The sequence below is a fragment of the Protopterus annectens genome, chromosome 12.part0, assembly GCF_019279795.1.
Source record: "Protopterus annectens isolate FY-2018-M chromosome 12.part0, PAN1.0, whole genome shotgun sequence".
Lineage (NCBI taxonomy): Eukaryota > Metazoa > Chordata > Ceratodontiformes > Protopteridae > Protopterus > Protopterus annectens.
The window spans coordinates 1,132,871,338-1,132,890,513 of NC_056746.1; the positions used below are offsets into that span (position 1 = coordinate 1,132,871,338).

The 19,176-nt window shown below is 40.2% G+C and overlaps 1 protein-coding gene across 1 annotated transcript in view; it reads right to left on the minus strand.

Annotated features, from left to right (window-relative positions):
- LOC122817026 (fer-1-like protein 4) overlaps positions 1-19,176 on the minus strand; it is a 1,119,105-nt gene that overhangs the window by 928,815 nt on the left and 171,114 nt on the right. The window contains exon 3 of the mRNA XM_044090141.1: positions 1,132-1,220. Coding sequence (XP_043946076.1) covers positions 1,132-1,220 — 89 coding nt within the window. The remainder of the gene's footprint in view (positions 1-1,131; positions 1,221-19,176) is intronic.

Genomic DNA, 19,176 nt, shown 5'->3' on the forward strand with positions numbered 1-19,176 from the left:
ATCAGCCCTGTCCCTCTTTAATAGGGAAGATATAAATGTTCCAAATTATATTTGTCTGGCCCATCTCTGGAAACTGCAATGAGAAAGTAAGGCTAGGCTTCTTAAGATCTTTACAGCTCAATAGACTAGTAAGTAATTATGAACCTATGAACCTATGAAGCTTATTCACAGCTCATTACTTTAATCCTGTTTACTAAACTGCTAGACTGTAGCAGCCTCCCTAGTGCATTGCTACAGTTCCAGGATTAAGTATGACAAGGGCAATCCTTGCGGCCCTTTCCTCAGACCCTTGAGTACACCAGCACAGATGATAGGCATAAGTATGCGTACAAGCTGGGTGAATGAGACTAGTAGAGATTACGTCATACGTGTATAGATTGGCATGCGGCATGTACTACCAATATTGTAAGCTTGTGAAGGGCTATAAGTATATCAGGTGCATATACATGTCTGCATGTGTATGCATACAAAGATCCATACACATATACACCATGCTACAAACAAGTAAAAACATTAGCATGTAATAAATCCAGTTTAACAAAGAATCTGCAATCAATTATTTTCATAAGTTTACTCTTGTAATTGCCTTTTTGGTAATCAGAAACCCATCATACTTTATGTTATAAATCTATTTTGGCATGCTAGAAGGTGGAGGTGTTGTCGTACACGTTTTGAGTCTGATGATCCATGTTTGAGAACACGCCTTTTTTGAAGAGTACCGACTAGCTTCAGGGAGATTTCGCATGCAGTGAGCTACTTTTGTCCTTGCCTAAGGAGAAGCTAGTGAGCCTGTGTACCTCTATGATTGTCATTAGGTAAAGGTATGGAGATACTACAGGCCGGAGTGCGTGGTATTAGAACCTAAAACATCACTGACATAGAAAACCATATGTACCCACACAACAGACGCAAAACACAATGGCAACATCCACATCCTTTAATGTAACATTTTGTCATGTTTACGCTGCTCATTTTTTCAGTACTGCTTCAAGCAGGTTTGTTTATAATTAGATGACTCAAAGGAAGTGAATTTAATACAATGACGGGAGGGAAGAATTACCACTTCTAGTAAATCTTCTTTCCTTCTAAAGCTTAGCACACAGTAGGCCATACCATGGCAGAGTGACTTACCTGGGGCTGAAGACTTTGGTGCAGTTGTAGACTTTGATTGACAGCATTTCTTCCCTGATAAGTTTCCCATAGTGAGGCCACGTGAAAAGCTGTTTTAAGTAAACAAACAGAAGAGGCAATATTAGCTCCTCTGCTTAATTGTCGAGACACAAATAAATATCAGGTGATATGTTTTACAGCACCAAAACAGCAACAACATACAGTCTCTATTTTATGCAACAGTCTTACTTAACACCAGTCTACTTTTCCAGAAATACATTCTCTTATTTTAACCTGCCACTGTTATTTACCACCCTTTCTTCTATGGTGGGATTCACTGATAAAACTGAAAGTGAGGTAGTGCTACATCTATATGTATGTATATATATATATGTGTGTGTGTGTGTGGGTGTATACACACACACATATATACACAGGTATATATATATATATATATATATATATATATATATATATATATATATATATATATATATATATATATACATATTTGTGTGGGTGTGGGTGTGTGTGTATATGCTCATTTGAGTGTGCATGCATATGTCTGCTTAGTGCTTACCTAAACTAGTTTACCAATGTATACATTAAAAAACGCTGCAGTGCATCTCAGCATATATATATATATATATATATATATAAAATATATATATATATATATATATATATATATGTTATATATATATAATATATATATATATATATATATATATGTTATATATATATATATATATATATATATATATATATATATATATATATATATATATATATATATATGTATACTACTGTAAATAGACACAAAGACAGTTGTTCAAAGTAATTTTGTTTTTTTCATAAGCAGTTTTTCCTGTCATGTCTGCTAGTACACAGCATCTTTGGTCAGATATCTAGCAAGCTGCTACCTTTGACAATTACAAACCCAGCTCCACTTCAGTCTGATTGGAGGTGAGTTAAAGTACATAACACGGAAAGACATGCAATTTGAGCCTGCACTCATCAGTCACTGAAAAGGCAAAGAGATTGTCTGCCTGCATTCTTGTCATCATCATTAATTCTTTCGACTAATACCAGTTCTGAAAGGAGCTGCCAGAACACAGGGTTCCCTAACCAAAAACTGGATACGAGCAACTTCAAAAGAAGGGTGATGCAAATATTATAGGGACACCAGTTCACAAAGTTAATTGTGTTCCTAGAAGTGACTTAAATGGCTCACAGATAGGACATACGAAATAAAAAAGGGGAAGTTACTTCCACAAAGAGACAATTCATTAGTGATTCCCCAGGGGTTCTGTGCTGGGGCCTTTCCTGTTTGACATCTACATTTCTGAAGTAAAAGCCAATACCAAAGGGCTCTGTCTGACTAAGTTAGTAGATGACTGCAAGCTAGGAGCAGTCGTTGAATCCACAAATGACTTAGTCATCCTGCAGGAAGGTTTGTCCCAAATAAATAACTGGTGCGATACTCACGGACTGAAACTAAATACCAAACATGCATTATTGTATCCTTTGGGAAGTCCCTGACCCCAGGGAACTATCACATTCACAATACAACCCTAGGAGCTGAGCTAATTGTTTAGCATTTGGGAACTTATGTGGACAATGACCTAACATTTGACCAACATGTGTCCACTGTTGTAAGAAAGCCCTTTATTGCACAACTTCTAAACAAAGGGATTGGCTCTAGATCAAGATATGTCATTGCCCCCCTTTACTCAGCCCTCTTTAGGCCAATTACTGAATATAATGCCCCCTTTGGTATGTATTTGTCCAGACACATGAACGCCTTCAGACATACCTTACTAAAAGGATACAAGGCCTAAACAACATATACTATACAGACCAACTCAAAGCCCCTATCACTATATTGCTTAGTCCTACAGACTGCTCAGAAAGGACATGTATCTGGCATACAAGGCATCATCTGAGCTAATACCGATGGATTTACTGCACATCAGCAAGTCAAATGGCATCAGAAATACATAGGGATCTAAATATCTTCTGCAATATCAACAGAATGGTTTGAAGGGACAGGAATATCTCAGAGAGGTTAACACTGCTCTGGAACAGACTCCCTATCCACATAAAACAAAATTCATCCGTATCCATATTTGACAGCAACTTGAATCTATGGATGGAAAAGGGAAAATGTACCACAGGACTGCCCCCTTTGCTACTAATGGATAGAGACAGCTGCTAAATGCGTTATCCCATGCATGGGTCCACTCAAATTATCTAGGGTATGAACACGGTTATTTTTATTAGGGGCAAAATATAACTGCCGACCATGGGATGAGTAAGACCCATCTCTAACCAAATGGGATAGGTTAATTTGAGCACAAAAAGGGAACCTGACTGGGCTTAAAATGGCCCAAAAGAGCTTCTACTCTAGTACTCAGCAGAACAGCTGGTAATAGAATGGACAAGTAAAAATGAAGGCTGCATCTGGTATTAAAAACATTAAAAGTCACCAAGTCAAGAGTACATCTGTGTCAGTATGTTAGCTCCTTACTGACACTAAGACCTGCCTTTTATTGTATAATTAGCTGTTGCCCTGAAGGGTCACAGTGCTACTGCTTTCAAGAAAGCCAAATTCAAGAAGTATTCCACAAGAATTGGAGACGCTGTCTAATGAGCAAAAGATTATCATTATAAGCTGTGATCTTGGTCGGATTCGGGTTACTCAGAATGTGGCTGGGTAGCACTGCTCTGTGATGCAGGGTCTCTGGGTAGAAAGACAAAAGAGCTGTCAACAATGATACATTAGGGGAGGGTGGAACATTGCTGGCATCACAGAAACATGGACCAATGACAAGGCAGGGGGGGAACACAAAGGTGCCTGGATATAGGCTGTTTAGAATAACAGAGAAGGGAGATATGTAAATAAATCAGCACTCTGCATAAAGGAGGGTATCAGATGTGAGGTCAGAGATGTGAAAGAACATCAAACCAAAAGCAGAATAGGGGTGCATACAGGGTCAAAAGCTAGGTCAAGTGCCTGGCAAGTGTTGGTAGGGAAAGGGTGAAGCCTTTGACTGATGCATTAAGGAAGAAAGATGAGAAATGGGACAGTACACTAAACATCAGAAGTGTGATAAGGGACTTAGGGACACAGATGGACAGTGGTCTCACCTTTGATAACCACATCTCCACAACAGTCAGGAAATCCTTCTATGTGGCACACCTCATCACTAAGGGCTTTTCATCCAGAAAAAAGGAGGTCATTGTCCCACTGTACTCATCCCTCATTAGACCCATTATAGAGTACAATGCCCCATTTGGTATGTAACTCACAAGACATCCGCAACTACTGGAAAGGCCACAGAAATACATCTCTAAAAGAATCACAGGCCTAAAGTAGATGACCTATGCTGACCGTCTAAAAAAACTCCAGCTATACTCTGTCGCATATCGCCTACTCAGAGACGATCTCTGCTTAACATACAAGGCCATGTCAAACTCAGAGCTGTTGGACATGCTACACTTAAAGAAATCCCAATCCCTCAGATCCACATGCTCCAGGGATCTAAACCTGGTCATCACAATGAATAAAAAATGCTGGAGGGATAGGTTCCTGACCCAGAGACTCCCTATATTCTGGAATAGACTGCCCATACATGTCAAGCTGAGCGCCTCTTTTGCCCTTTTCAAAAGGAACCTTGATGACTGGATGGGAGATAGGAAATTCACCCCAGGGATCACATCAGTCACCCTGCTAGACAGGGGACCGGGGAAATAAATATTTTGGGAAGAAATAGCCAGGGAATTGTTATGGCTAGGCTTGTATAGGCCCCAGGGCCGTTAGCCTAGTATCAACCTATGAACCTATAAGAGTTCTTCTTGTTACTACAAGATTCCCTGCATTAAATAGGAAAACTACTATGGAAAAAAGTTTATTCTCATCACCTCCATAAAACTCCTTAGAAAAACAATCTATTGAGGTAATTCACAGCTGGATCACAAGGAAAAAAAGCAAACTCATTTTGATGGTACATGATCATATGGAATTTGCCTTCATTCACCTCTGAAAATATCAGTAAATATAATGTTGTGAGAGCAAGTTAAAAAATGTCCGATGTAGCACAACACATGATGCCAAAACAAACAAACTGTATTAGCAATCATTGTAATCACAGAAGGCAGGAGGTAAGACACCAATCCAAAAGGTTTAGAGGGTTAAAAATAAACTCACCAAAACAAAAATGGTTCACCATTTTAGCGTTAGCTAAACTATAATCACATGCTGAGTTAATACTCAAATTCTACCCCCCCCCTCGCACACACACACACAGCCACAACTAGACCTGAACTCTGCGTTTGTTCACAAGATATTTATATTTGTTTGTATTATGCTTTTTGACTTTTTTTTTAAAAGATTCCGGATTCTGAAAACGTGCTTCTGCTTCTAATAGTTTAACTTTTAACAGCTACTGATGGTCTGATTACATGGGCCAGCACTGTGGGTAACTAACTGTTGTTTAATTCATTGCTTTTGTTTACTGTTTTGCTTGCTCCAAATTAAAATGTATGCACTTAAATGTGGCAGACACACAGAAAAAATGTCTTCAAGCACACTGTGACTGTATAACTATGGACCAGTATGCTTGTATGCTAAGGCTCCCACCTAGCCCCATTCCAGCCACAGCTCCTCAGTAGTATTACTACATATACTGAAGGCCATATCAGTGAATACCAGTTCATAAAGCAATACTCATGAACACCACACTTCAACAACAACAAGTGGCAGAATGGGAAATTCAGTAACAGTTGGTATACCTTATTTCGGATGCAATGGTAACCTATAATAAAATCTTACCAGACATCCCCGCATAGGTGCAGTGGGCAGTTTTTCACCTTATAAGACAATTTTGACTTTTAACTGAATGGGAAACACCAATCATTGTGGTTTAGTGTTAGTGAGATTTCTTTCTCTTTAATTATTTTTTTTTTTGATGAAGTGCTCTTCAGTGGTGTGGTCATCACTGAAAAATCATACTGTTCCTATTCCCCACATCACTTAGGTGAGCCAAACTGGTTCTTGTTAAAAAGTAAGGTGTGGAGAAAATTAACTTTATTCTATAATTCTAAAACAAACTAGTGTCACAACTGCTGCCCTCGGAGACTGCTTCCATAACAAAAAAGTTATCTGTGCTATCCAGTGCTGCTTTTGCAATGAAAGTGTTGCTATGAAAGTGTTGCAATTAATCTTATTCACATTAATAAAAACTTCAACAATTTTCCCCTTTTCATTTAATCACAGCATATGATCCCACATTTGACCTGTTTAACATCCATTATATTTATAGGGCTGGTGTTAGCAATTTGGGGGGGGGGGGCAGCAAACTTCAGCTTTGAAGCCCACCAACAAGACTATTCCCACTTCACACTAAAATACAACCGGACATTACTTTTTATGTATGTATGTAAGCAACCAAAAAGTCATCATTCCACAGAACCATGCTCTCTTAATCCAAAGCTGAGAAACAGAAAAAGGATTTCCTGAAGTTGAGGACCAAAAATAAATAAATAAATAAATAAAACTCACCAAAACTCTAAACTGTAGCAAAGAGCTTCTGAAAGTTCCATCGCAGACTTACTATCATGACAAACTATTGAATACATTAATTTAAGAGACAACAATGTCATAGATGGATTTTTAAATGAATGCTGAAACTGCACTTGTACCCCATCAGCCACTGCCAATGAACCCCCAACAGCTTGCATCTGGAGCAGCCACCCCTTTGTACTGTCGGAGTTACAGTTGCATTTTATCAAAGTCAAATATGCCCATTATGATAGGGTACACCTACTTTCCTACTTTGACTTTGAAGAGGTTGACATGAGAAGTCCTCAAACAAAAGCACTGTACCCCAAACTGCAAAACAAAGATATAAACATACAGAACACAAATACATAGACACACACACACACACACACACACACACACACACACACACACACACACACACACACACACACACACACACACACACACACACAGGCATGTGTGCTTGTTTAAAATAAATAATGACCACAGTAATACATTTCATCCTGTTGCTGTCATACATATACAGTAACCCATTGCAACCTCCATACTGCACTCGCATGCATGTACACACTCACACACTGAGAAGGCAATCTTATGATCAGTTGCTTTCACACAGAGCCAACAGGCCCCACCCAAAAAACACATCATACACACAGTTTTGTTTATATATATATATATATATATATATATATATATATATATATATATGCGTGTGTGTGTGTGTGTGTGTGTGTCTGTGTGTCTATGTCAAAAAGTGAAAGACATAATGACTACTTCAACTTCTTGCTTGAAATACTTACACTGCTTCATCTCCCGATACCCACATTAGTGTATGTATTATTTTCACACACAGGTTGTCTCCTGCCCCCAGCAAGCACCATGTAATTTCAAAGAAAATAAAAGAAATAATGATTATATTAACGTATACTTCTTATTGTTCACAATGTATGATGAAGCAAAATTGGTTGATCTATTAACTCTGCAGGAATTAGAGTAATATTTAAAATATATCCCATTGTCTTGCAGTTACTTCTGGCTTTGATTGTGATTCTTGAGCAAAGAAACTGACAGCTACATGCCTGTCGTCAAACCTGATGACTTTTAGAAAAAAATAAATATAACAAAAAAAAATGATCACGTCTATGGCAGTGTCTGTACTGCTACCACTGCCCACACATTTACCTGGAGTGCTGCCAGTATTTAAGAAAATACCTGGAAGTAAGAATAAGTTCATGAAGATCTAAAGAGTCTGCTCCCAAAATCTTGGGTACACACAGAGATCAGGTGTCAAGAGCAATCAATCTCTAGTGCTTACCTAACTGTAGTAACTAGACGTGGATTGGCTAGGGATGTCCTGCTACTACACTGGTGAGAGGTTTTTGCTCATTAATTCATTCATTCTCTCTCTCTCTCTCTGATGACCCACCTGTACCATGATAATAATAAAACAGGCAATCAAAGAATGAGTGAGCCTTCTTCTTCTTCTTTTTCTTTTATGTTCTCTTTTACAAAGCTTCAGCATCTGTGGGGCCCCCATGCTGTGGACTTCATGGGTGCCTAATTGCCTAATTTCATCTATGAGTATGGCTAGCATAAAATAATTATGTCTCATATATTATGAACACTGTAGAGTTTGTGGAGCTGTGGCATTGGGGCATTTTGGGAGGAGGATCTGACACACATGCCCTGAATGGTGAAACAACATGCCCTTCTTGCGAAAATGGAGGGCCAGAAGGAAAAGGTGAGAGACATTGGTCTCTCTCAGAGATTAGGAGAGACAGAACCTAATGAAAAATGTCTTACAGTTTATGAGGGAGATAGACTGAGAGAGACAAGACAACTGGAAAGCGAGGAACTGGACAAGACACTGTTAACCAGTGGGGAGTTTATTTTAGTTTGGTGGCATGGATTGTTCTGATGAGACTGGGATGGAAGTGCAGACACTGTTAAGAGTTTGAGTATAGGAACTTTATTTTGTTTGGAAGAGATTCTGTTGTACTTATATTTTTCAGTAAGAAATCTTGAAAATATACAAAGACACTGTTCTTAAATCCTTATGTAAAGCTAATTGTTTTATTTTACAATGGCAGTCTGTACAAGTTCTTCAGAAGCCAGTGGCTGAAAAATGGTGAATGAAACTAAGCAACAGGGTGGTTTGCTACACATCCTACACAATGCTACATCCTGGGAGCTTGTAAGACACTCACACTATGATCTCATTCCTTACAATGCCTCTGGGAATATTGTAATAGCTACGCACTGTACACTCCTTTCTGTCTTATTGTTTACTTAACTAAAAGCTAAGTGAGAGAGACTGATACACAAGAAACAAACAGCAGAAAAGAGCACAGGGTGGTAAGTGTCATCATCAGCATTTAGAGAAAGTAAGAAGCTGATGACATGATAAATTTAAGAAGAAGACATAGCTGAAAGTGAGTCTGAGATGTAGAAAAAGAGCTCTGCGCAACAGGAAAACAAAAGACATTCCCCTGTTGTTATAAATTCAAGGCACAGTGAGCAGTCACAGTTCTTTGCACTGAGTGTGTCTCAGGCATTTATGAAGAGATAGAAGGCAGGCAAATGGTTGGAGGGCCTGAAAACATAGTGTGAGTGTAGTAAATGAATGCACGAAGTACAGCTTTAACTTACTGGGAGGTAACCTGTTTAAAGTAAAGAGGTGTAAGCAGAAGAGGTGACCTAGGAAGAATTAAGGCAAATTTGCAAATATTGTTCTAAGCCATGACTTACTTTACAAACGAAGCAGAAGATGCACTAATATAAAGGGTTAGAGCTAAAGTTTAAGAGGAAGAAAGAATCCCCTAGCAGTACTTAGTCTGACATTACGAGTGAGAAAGGACACAGAGTGGTAAAGCACAGCAAACATTAAGCTAAATGACTTATAATCACCATAAGTGTAAGTTTCACAAGTTAAGGAAAGGTAAGAAATTATATGTAACAATTTAATAAAGACCATGCTGATTACAGGAACACAATCATCCCAAATAACAGGAGAAAAGACTTTTTCCATTTTTTTTTTTAAATTTAGAGATAGATCCAGATAAGGTAGCATGTGTTCTGATTATATAGGTTCATAGGTTGGTACTAGGCTATCGGCCCTAGGGCCTGTACAAGCTTAGCCATAACAATTTTCTGGCTATTTCTTCCCACAGTATTTACTTCCCTGGACCCTTGTCTAGCAGGGCGACTGGCGTGCTCCCCGGGGTGACTTTCCTATCTCCCATCCAATCATAAAGGTTCCTTTAGAAGAGGGCCAAAGAGGTGCTGTGCTTGACATGTATGGGCAGTCTATTCCAAAGTCTGGGGAGTCTCTGGGTCAGGAACCTATCCCTCCAGCATGTTTTGTTCAGTGTGATGACAAGGTTTAGATCTGTGGAGCTTGTGTCTCTGAGGGATTGGGATTTCTTTAAGTGTAGCATGTCCAACAGCTCTGGGTTTCACAGAGTATAGGTGGAGTTTTTTTAGATGGTCAGCATAGGGCATCTGCTTTAGGCCTGTGATTCGTTTAGTGTGGTATTTCTGCAGCCTTTCCAGTTGTTGCAGATGTCTTGAGAGGTACATACCAAACGGGATGTTGTATTCTACAACGGGTCTAATGAGGGATGAGTACAGTGGGACAATGACCTCCTTTTTTCTGGATGAAAAGCCCTTAGTGATGAGGTGTGCCACATAGAAGGATTTCCTGACTGTTGTGGCGATGTGGTTATCGAAGGTGAGACCACTGTCTACCTGTGTCCCTAAGTCTCTTGTCACACTTTCAGTGTTTAGTGTACTGCCACATAAGTGGTAATTCACGGGTACATGTTTTTTCCCAAGGGGGATAACTATACATTTCTTGACATTCAGCTTAAGCCCATGGCTCTGGCAGCAAGCATCTCTTTCTGTTAGGCCCTTTTGTAGAATATCCACATCATTTGGGGATTCAATAATGGCTCCCTGTTTGCAGTCATCTGCAAACTTTGTTAGCCAGAGTCCCTTAGTTTTGGCCTGTACTTCAGAGAAGTAGATGCCAAACAAGAGCAGTCCCAGGACTGAACCCTGAGGTACTCCACTTGTCAATTGTCTGGATCTGGATTTGGAGTCGGCTACTTTTACAATGTGGGTTCTGTCAGCAAGCCAGTTGGCAACCCATTGAGTGATGTAGGAATTAATGCCCAGCTTAGTATGTTTATCTATGATTCCAGAGTGGGGGATGGTGTCAAGGGCCTTGGCGAGGTCCAGATAGGCTGTGTGCACCACCTTACCCTTGTCCACAGCACTGGAGACTGATTCAAAGAAGTCAATCAGGTTCAGGAGACAAGATCGGCCCTTCACAAACACAAACTGCATGGGGTCCAGTGTTTGAAGGTTGCCAATGTCTTTGTTTATAAGTTCCATGACAATACATTCCATGGCCTTGCAGATAAGGCTCGACAGACTGATGGGGCGGTAGTTCCCGGGATCCAAGGTGGATCCCCCCTTGTGGAGTGGGATAAATGTAGCTGTGCGCCACTCAGTGGGCATGAAGCCTGAGGTGAGGCTACAATTAAACATGACACTTAGGTGAGATGCCAGTTCATTTTGTACTTCATGTAGTAAACAGCCTGGGATGTCATCTGGTCCCATGGATGCTGTATTCTTAGCTTTGGAGAGTGCGTATTTTACCTGTGTGGCCATTATTACCAGAATTTGGCAATCTTTCGGTATTGAGATGGGCCCTTTAGGGGGTGAGAGGGGGGTGAAGTTTGCACTGAATCGATCTGCCAGGATATTGGCAATATCTTTGGGATCAGTATATTTAATGCCATTCTGTTGTAGCTCAGATCAGATCTGAGCATTGCCATTTAGATTCTTGACATAGCTATAGAATGCCTTGTGGTTGTCTTTGGAATATTTGGCAATTTTATTTTCGTAACTAGCTTTGGAGGATTTTATCAGGGATCTCAGCTTCTTACTGAGGCTGTTAAGGGAGTTTTTTGCATCCTGGGATTTTCCTCTTTTCTGCAACAGTTCCTTCCTTTTGTTGTAAAGTTTGTTTATTGCAAGAGACCACCAGATTGGCTTCCTTTTTTTGGAGGAGAGCATCTTGGTTCTATTGGGGATGGCACAATTCAAGCACAAGTGGATGTGCTCGTACAGTGCCTTAGTGTAGGACTCAGCAGTTGAGCTTTCAGTTCCCGTCTGCATGGGTGTCATGAAGTTTATCACTTCTGACTTGAGTAGCATGAAGTTGGCTTTAGAGAAGTTTTTTAAGGAGGTTTCCTTACTGGGGGGGTGGGGGTGGAATGTGGATGTCAAGGGTGATTAGCTTATGGTCAGACCTGACCAATGAGGGGGTGACCATAGGTGTGGAGCATTGATTTCCCAAGTTGGTAATCACCAGCTCTAAGATACTAGAGCCCCTGGTGGGACTAAGGATTAGTTGATCCAGGCCGTTGGAGTTTATGAATTCCAAGAACCGTTAGGCAAAGGTGTTGGTACACAAGTAGTTTTCCCAGTTAATGACAGGTTAGTTGAAATCACCCAGTATTAGGGTGTTTGGTTGTATCTTAATATTTTCCAGTATGTTTAGAAAGGTGTAGTGGGAATTTTAAGGCATGGTGGGGGGTCTGTAGCAAGCTACAATTTGGATTGCAGTCTTACCTAGTGTTAGTTGCACCTGGAGAATTTCAGGTGCATTGTGTTGGGCAACTAGTCTGGTGTTGTGAATATCCTTGGTGAATATGGACATTCCTCCACCTTTAGTGTTTTGGTCCCTGTTTCGTGGCCGAATAGTGTGGTAAGAGTTGTAGCCTGGTATTGCAGAGGTGCTCTCTGGGGCCTTGAACCAGGTCTCAGTTACTGCACAGATATCGATGTTCTCCATTTTTAGGAGTGCCTCGAGAGAGTGCATTTTGAGGTTTAGACTTCTACCATTGAGTAAATTACCTTCAGATTTTGCATGCTTGTACCTGTTACGGTGGTGGATTTGTCCTTTGAACTTTGCCTAAAAAAGGCACTATAAGGGTGGCAAGAGCCTTAGCCAGTAATCTGAATCCCAGGAGCAACAGGTGCAGACCATCTCTGGCAAAGCATCGTGGTCTGTCAATCATGTCATCCCAGGCAGACAGATACTGGATCCCCTTTGAATGACAACAGAAGCTTAGTCAATAGTTGAAGTCAATCATTTTGTCCTTATACTGTGGTATCATTCTGGGCAAAGGCTGGAAGCTACTCAAGGCTAGGGTCATACCTACCTGGGCCACATGATCCAAGAGTTCTTCCATGTCTCTTTTCATGTAGTCCAGGGAGGTATGTCTCAAGTCATTCACTCCAACGTGGACAATGACAGAGTCATATTTGTACTTGTTGTGGAGTGACTTGAGTGCATGCGTTATGTGACGGATCCTGGCACCCGACAGGCAGCTGACTGTAATTTTCTCCTTGTTCAGCCTGGTGAGTGGGACATCAGTGTGCCTGACTATAGCGTCAACTATGACTAAAGTGTTGGGTACGTTGTCTTGCCTTAGGGGTTGTTGTTGGGTGGCACACTGGTGTTGTGAACTATGTGACACTTTGGTTGTGATTGGTATTTGTTTGTATTTCAGCTTCGGAGGTCCTTGTTGCTTGGGCCGGTTACTGTTAAGGGCCTCCACATATGTGGGTTTAGTGTTGCTATCTGTGGGTGTGGATTTAGAAGGGCTATGTGTTGCTTGAGGTGTAGTGCGGGTGTTAACCTTCTCCTCTTGAATGTCTAGCACAATCTTGGGTTGAGAGAGCTTTGCTTCCAGTTTGGCTATGTAAGTGCATCTCTCGCAGGTTGTAGTGTTGGGTGGTAGGAGGAGAGGGTTGTCTATGTACATGAGGCAATTGCTGCATTGCCCCAGTATGCCCAGATTCACCAAGTGGACAGGAGAAATCACCGGAAGCTGAACGCTTGGACATGCCTGGTTTGGTGCCTTTTTTTTGTAAAGTACAAGATCTGTTTTCCCTTACCTTAGCAAGGTACTTTGCAATTATAGGCTGTTTAGTGCCTACGATTAGTTTCTCCTCGCATCACAGTTAGACGTTGCCCGTTCGATTCTCAGTTAGAGCATCTTCTGTGTGGCGATATGCGTAAATGGGCATTCCTTCATTGAAGGTTGTGCGTGCTTTCCAGCAGGTTTTAAAGTAAGTGCTAGTCAAAGGGATGCTTAAAGGTAAGATGAAAAAAAAATGGTTTATCCTAAACACTGCAGTGTGCACTAGAGGAGTTAGATGTGAAAGTAGGTAACTTAAGTTTTTTCTGTCTAAAAAGTTAAATCTTAGTGGAGAGTCACTATTTTTAAAACAGCAAGATAGATTGAAAGGGGGTGGTCACTTTTGTATTCTGGTACTATGGAATACAGTAGGACAGCCAATAAATTTAAATAGTTGAAGGGGAGTGATTTCACAAAATGATAATGTTGTACTTACTCACACAGGCCAGTAAAAACAGAGAGGAAATGAGATATATGGTCAAATTAACATAGCGGGAAGGCAACTAGAAAGACAATGGTGTTTAAGAACACTAGAGTAACCAGGTGGGAGGTGGGGAAAATTTTTTCTGCCTGACTCACAAGAGACAGAGCTGTGGTCTCTTTTCAAGTTTTAATATGCAGTTAAAAGCAGAATAAAAATAAAACACAAGGTAAATAAAATAAATAACAGTATTAAAAATAGAAAAAGGCAATAAAGTAATACAACAAATAACCAGCAAACTAACCATTCTCTCACAGCAAAGTATAGCAGAGTCTAAGTTAGCCTTTCTAGTAAAGCTCTGAAATGTTTTATTTTAACCCTTAAATGGAAGGTTTAGTTCCTAGCTCCACCCCCTCAGTTCACAGATGATTATCCTTAACTGACCTGTTCTATTGACCTGTACTAATTTCTACCTGACTCACAAGAGACAGAGCTGTGGTCTCTTTTTCAAGTTTTAATATGCAGTTAAAAGCAGAATACAAGTAAAACACAAGGTAAATAAAACAAATCACATTATTCAAAATAGAAAAAGGCAATAAAGTAATACAACAAATAAAAAGCAAACTAACCTTTCTCTCACAGCAAAGTGTAGCAGACATTTTCCAGTCTTTAAAAATCAGAGACATATGCACTCCCAAGAACAATATGCCCATTACTAATTATCTGCACTTGTTTTAAGTTAAGTCAAAGTAGGATTTTGAACAGCCAAGAGTAAAGTACACCAGCAATAAATAATGCAAAAGTTCAGACACCAACATATTAGAGATGGCTTCTTTGAAATTATATAACTGCTCAATGACAAACATTTGCAGATGCCTCATTTGATGACACCTGAAAGACTACTAGTCAGACATCAGTACCCTGTAAATAAAAATGGATCATATCTTTAATGTGGGGGCAGAGTTATGCCACGTACCCATGACAGGTGCTCCCTCTGCACTCAAAGACTTAGAGTTAATAGACAGTTATTAAGCATGCAGACCAAGAGACCAGACCACTGAGTAAACCAGCCAAATTTTCCAAGTTCCCCAACACACTACCTGGTTAACTGACCTACTCAATGTCATACAAGAGGTTAATAGAAGCCTGCAGACTCAAACAATTGCCCAGAGGAAGCAGCTTGTCAACAGCTCAAAGCATTAGTTGTCTGCACTAATTGTCAGACTGTTACAAACACCATGAAGTTGTTAGATGATGGGAATAAGGAAATCTTTGACTGCAGCAACCTTTACTGAAAAACATTCTTTCACATGGGAGCATTTTGTTTACCATTCAGGTATTAATGAATCATGTGTCACCAAACTGGTCTTCATTTGACAGAAATACTTTTCTCTTACAGATAACAATGTTGCATACATAAATAAATGCATTGGTATCAGTTAACATAAAGGATACTGTTTGTGTGTACTGAGAAAAGTGGTGAACTCAGCTATAAACTTGAACTATCAAGTCACTAAGGGATGTTCTACTGCAGAAAGTACTGATGTTTTATTTTATAGGACAAGTTCTGACGTGCATTACAGTTCCTGATGCAGGTTAATAATGCACCTGAAACTCCAAGATACTTAAATGCATTTAGTAAAAGGGTGTAAATAAAGAAGATGATTTCATAACATTAGTAAACAATGCATATTTTAAGTAATTTATTGCTGTTATCAGTGTTAAGTTTGTACTTGTGACCTTTGTTAAATCTACACTGTAGAAGAGTAGTGAAGAAAATTTGTTTAGCTGTGTAGAAAGTTAGCATGGACACAAACTTTTCAAGAATTTCTACAAATGCAGATAATTAGTAATGGACATATTGTTCTTGAGAGTCCACATGTCTCTGATTTTTAAAGACTGGAAAATGTCAGACATTTTCTATACATAAGGAATAATGTTTCTTTTCCAGGATGAACTGATTAAAAACATAAGAATGAATGTGGTATGCTTGCTTAGCAAGTATCAGTACAATGAGATCATAAGTTTATAGGTTCATAGGTGTATACTAGACTAACGACCAGTAGGGCCCTTATAAGCCTAGCCATGCAGCCCAAATGTGTCCCATAAGTTACATGTTTTAGACAGTTATATACTAACTGCCTCTGTCCACCAAAGACGTGGGTGTCAGACAAAGTGTGAATTTTCTATTTTCTATCCAATGGTCCAAGTTATACTTAAATGGGGATAGGGAGGAACTTTCTTTCACATGGATATGGAGCCTGTTCCAGAGGAAGGGAATTCTCTAAGATACATATCTGTCTTTCCAACATGTCCTGTTTCTGTTGCAAGCAAAATTTAGGTCTTTAGATCGAGTAGTTCTGATGCTGTTCATTTTGCGGATGTCCAAAAGGTCAATCAGAGCAGGGTTCAGGGATGCCTTGTACACCAGGCATAGTTTTTCTCTCAGTAGTCTGTAGGACACTGGGTATAGACAGTGGGCTTTCAGGCGATCTACATAGGACATTGTGTTTATGCCATGTATTCTTTTTGCAAGGAACCTTTGCATACATTTCAATTGCTGCATGTGCCTAGTTAGGTGCACATACCAAAGGGGGCATTTTACTCAATGATGGGTCTGATGAGGGACAAGTATGGTGGTACAGTGGCTTCCCTGGCCCTAGATGCCACACACTTACTTATAAGTTGAGCACTATAAAAGGATTTCCTTACTACCTTATTTACATGTTGGTTGAAGGTCAGGTTACCATCATGTGTTCCCAGATCCCTGACTAGCGGGTCAATTCTTAGGGGTGTTTTATTAAAGATGTAGTTTCCTGGGCTGTGGGGGTGGCTGGCCTCCCATAAGGAAATATAATGCATTTCCTTGCACTGTTTTGAGCCATGGTCTGGCATTAGTCATCTGTCTACATTAGACCCTCTTGTAAGATGTTAGTGTCTTGAGGGCATGCTACGACTGCTTCCAGTTTGGAATCCTCTCCAAACTTGGTCAGCCAGAGGCCTTTGACATTAGCCTTGACTTCTAAGAAGTAAATGTGAAAGATGAGCGAGCCCAGCTCAGAGCCTTCAGGGACTCCACTGGTGACTGGCCTTTTCGAGGAGATGGTCTCACCAATACAAGCTCCTTGTTTCCTATCTGTGAGCCAGTTGCCTATCAAGTGTGTTATGTAATGGTTTACACCTAATTTTGTAAGTTTGTTAACAATGTCAGAGTGAGTTATTGTATAAAATGCCTTAACCTGGTCCAGGTAGGCAGTATGTACTGTTTTACCCTCATCCATTGCCTTGATGACCTTCTCAAAGAAGTCCACCAGGTTCAGTAGGCATGACCTTCCTTTGACAAAGACAAACGGGGATGGATCCAGTGTCTGGAGGTCTTCTATGTCTTTGTTGATAATTTCCATGATAATTCTTTCTATGGCTTTGCATATAAGACTTGTCAGTTTAATGGGTCTGTAGTCTCTGAGATCTGTTGATGATCTGCCCTTATGAAGAAGAATGACTGTTGCAGCTCTCCATTCTCATGGCACAAAGCCAGTTTTAAGACTATAGTTAAATAGTAACTGGCTCTGATAGGTCATGTTTTAGACTATTCAGGGGGCATCCTAGGATATTATCGGGGCCCACTGGGGCTTTGATTTTGGCCTTACTGAGCGCAGTCAGGACATGGTCTCTGTTTATAGCTGGTGGGGTTATGTTTGAAGTTTGAAGGTATTTCTTGGGAGGTGGCTTAGGGTGAGTGAGGGAAAAGTTGGAAATTAATTTGTCAGCCAGCAGATTCATTACATTGCCCTGCTGTGTGTTGCCTTTGAGGCTTCTGACATAGCTGAAGAAGGTCTTATTATTGTCTTTTGTGTGGAAGGCTATCTTAACCTCACATTTGGATTTATAGGACTTAATTAGCCCTCTTAGCTGCCTGTTTATTTTGATGAGAGAGTTCTGCTCTTTATGTGAGTTACACTTCCTGATTTTAGCCATGATTTATTTTTCCTTTTGTTGTATAACCTGCTTAATTTGAGATGCCACCAGGGTAGTTTGTTTTGGAGTTAGTTTTGGGCTAAATTCTGGTTGGTACAACAGCCTCTATGCAGCTATTGACATGGCTGTACAGAGTTTCTGGGTATAATTTTGTATAGGCTGCTGTATTTTCTGGATTTGGAAAGCCAATAAATTTTGCCGAACTATTGCTTAATATAAGGTGTATTGGGGTTACCAAGTTGATTTTCATTTCGAAGGAGACACCTTTATGGTCAGGACTTACCAGAGAATACATATTAGGGGTGAGGAAGCATTCTTCCATATTTGTGAGTAAGAGGTCCAGTATGTTGGAACCCCTAGTGGGCATATGCACTAACTGGTTAAGGGTGTTTGTATTTACGAAGTCCAGGAATCTCTGTACCTGAAGATTTGGGGTGTGTAGGATTCCAAGTCTGTAGAAGGATAATTAAAGTCCTCCATAAGTAAGGTGATAGGCTGGATGGTGAGTGTCTGCAATAGGTTTAAGTATGCGCTCTGAGTTTCACGGGATATAGAGGGTGACCTACAGTTTGCTAGCATATGGTACAAGATTTTATCTGTGGTGACCTGCACATGGAGAAACTCCAGCTCATCATCCTGTTTGACCAACCTAGAAGTGCCCCTGTTATTGATGTATATCGAGACACAATCACTTCAAGCAATCTCACGTTCTGTACTATTTTTCAGCATGCATCTCACTGCCAGTTAAGTATGAGAAAATAAAATATGAAAGATGGTTTTAGTTGTTGTATCATATTGTATTTATTTATTTTGAATAAGATTCTGGTGTCCTGGTTTGTTTGTTTGTGTCTTTCGGCTTTTCCCAGTTAGGGGTCACCACAGCGGAACTCCGGTCCGCTAATGATTGGTAGTTGATTTTTACGTGCCGCGTTACCTGCCCTGATGCACAACCTTCAACAAAGTTATGCCCATTCACACATGTCTCCACGCAGAAGACGCTCTAGCTGAGAATCGAACCGGACAGCGTCTTACTGTGAGGCGACAACGCTACCGCAGCACCACCACCGCGGGATTCTGGAGTCCTGGTATTTGACTTAATATCTCAC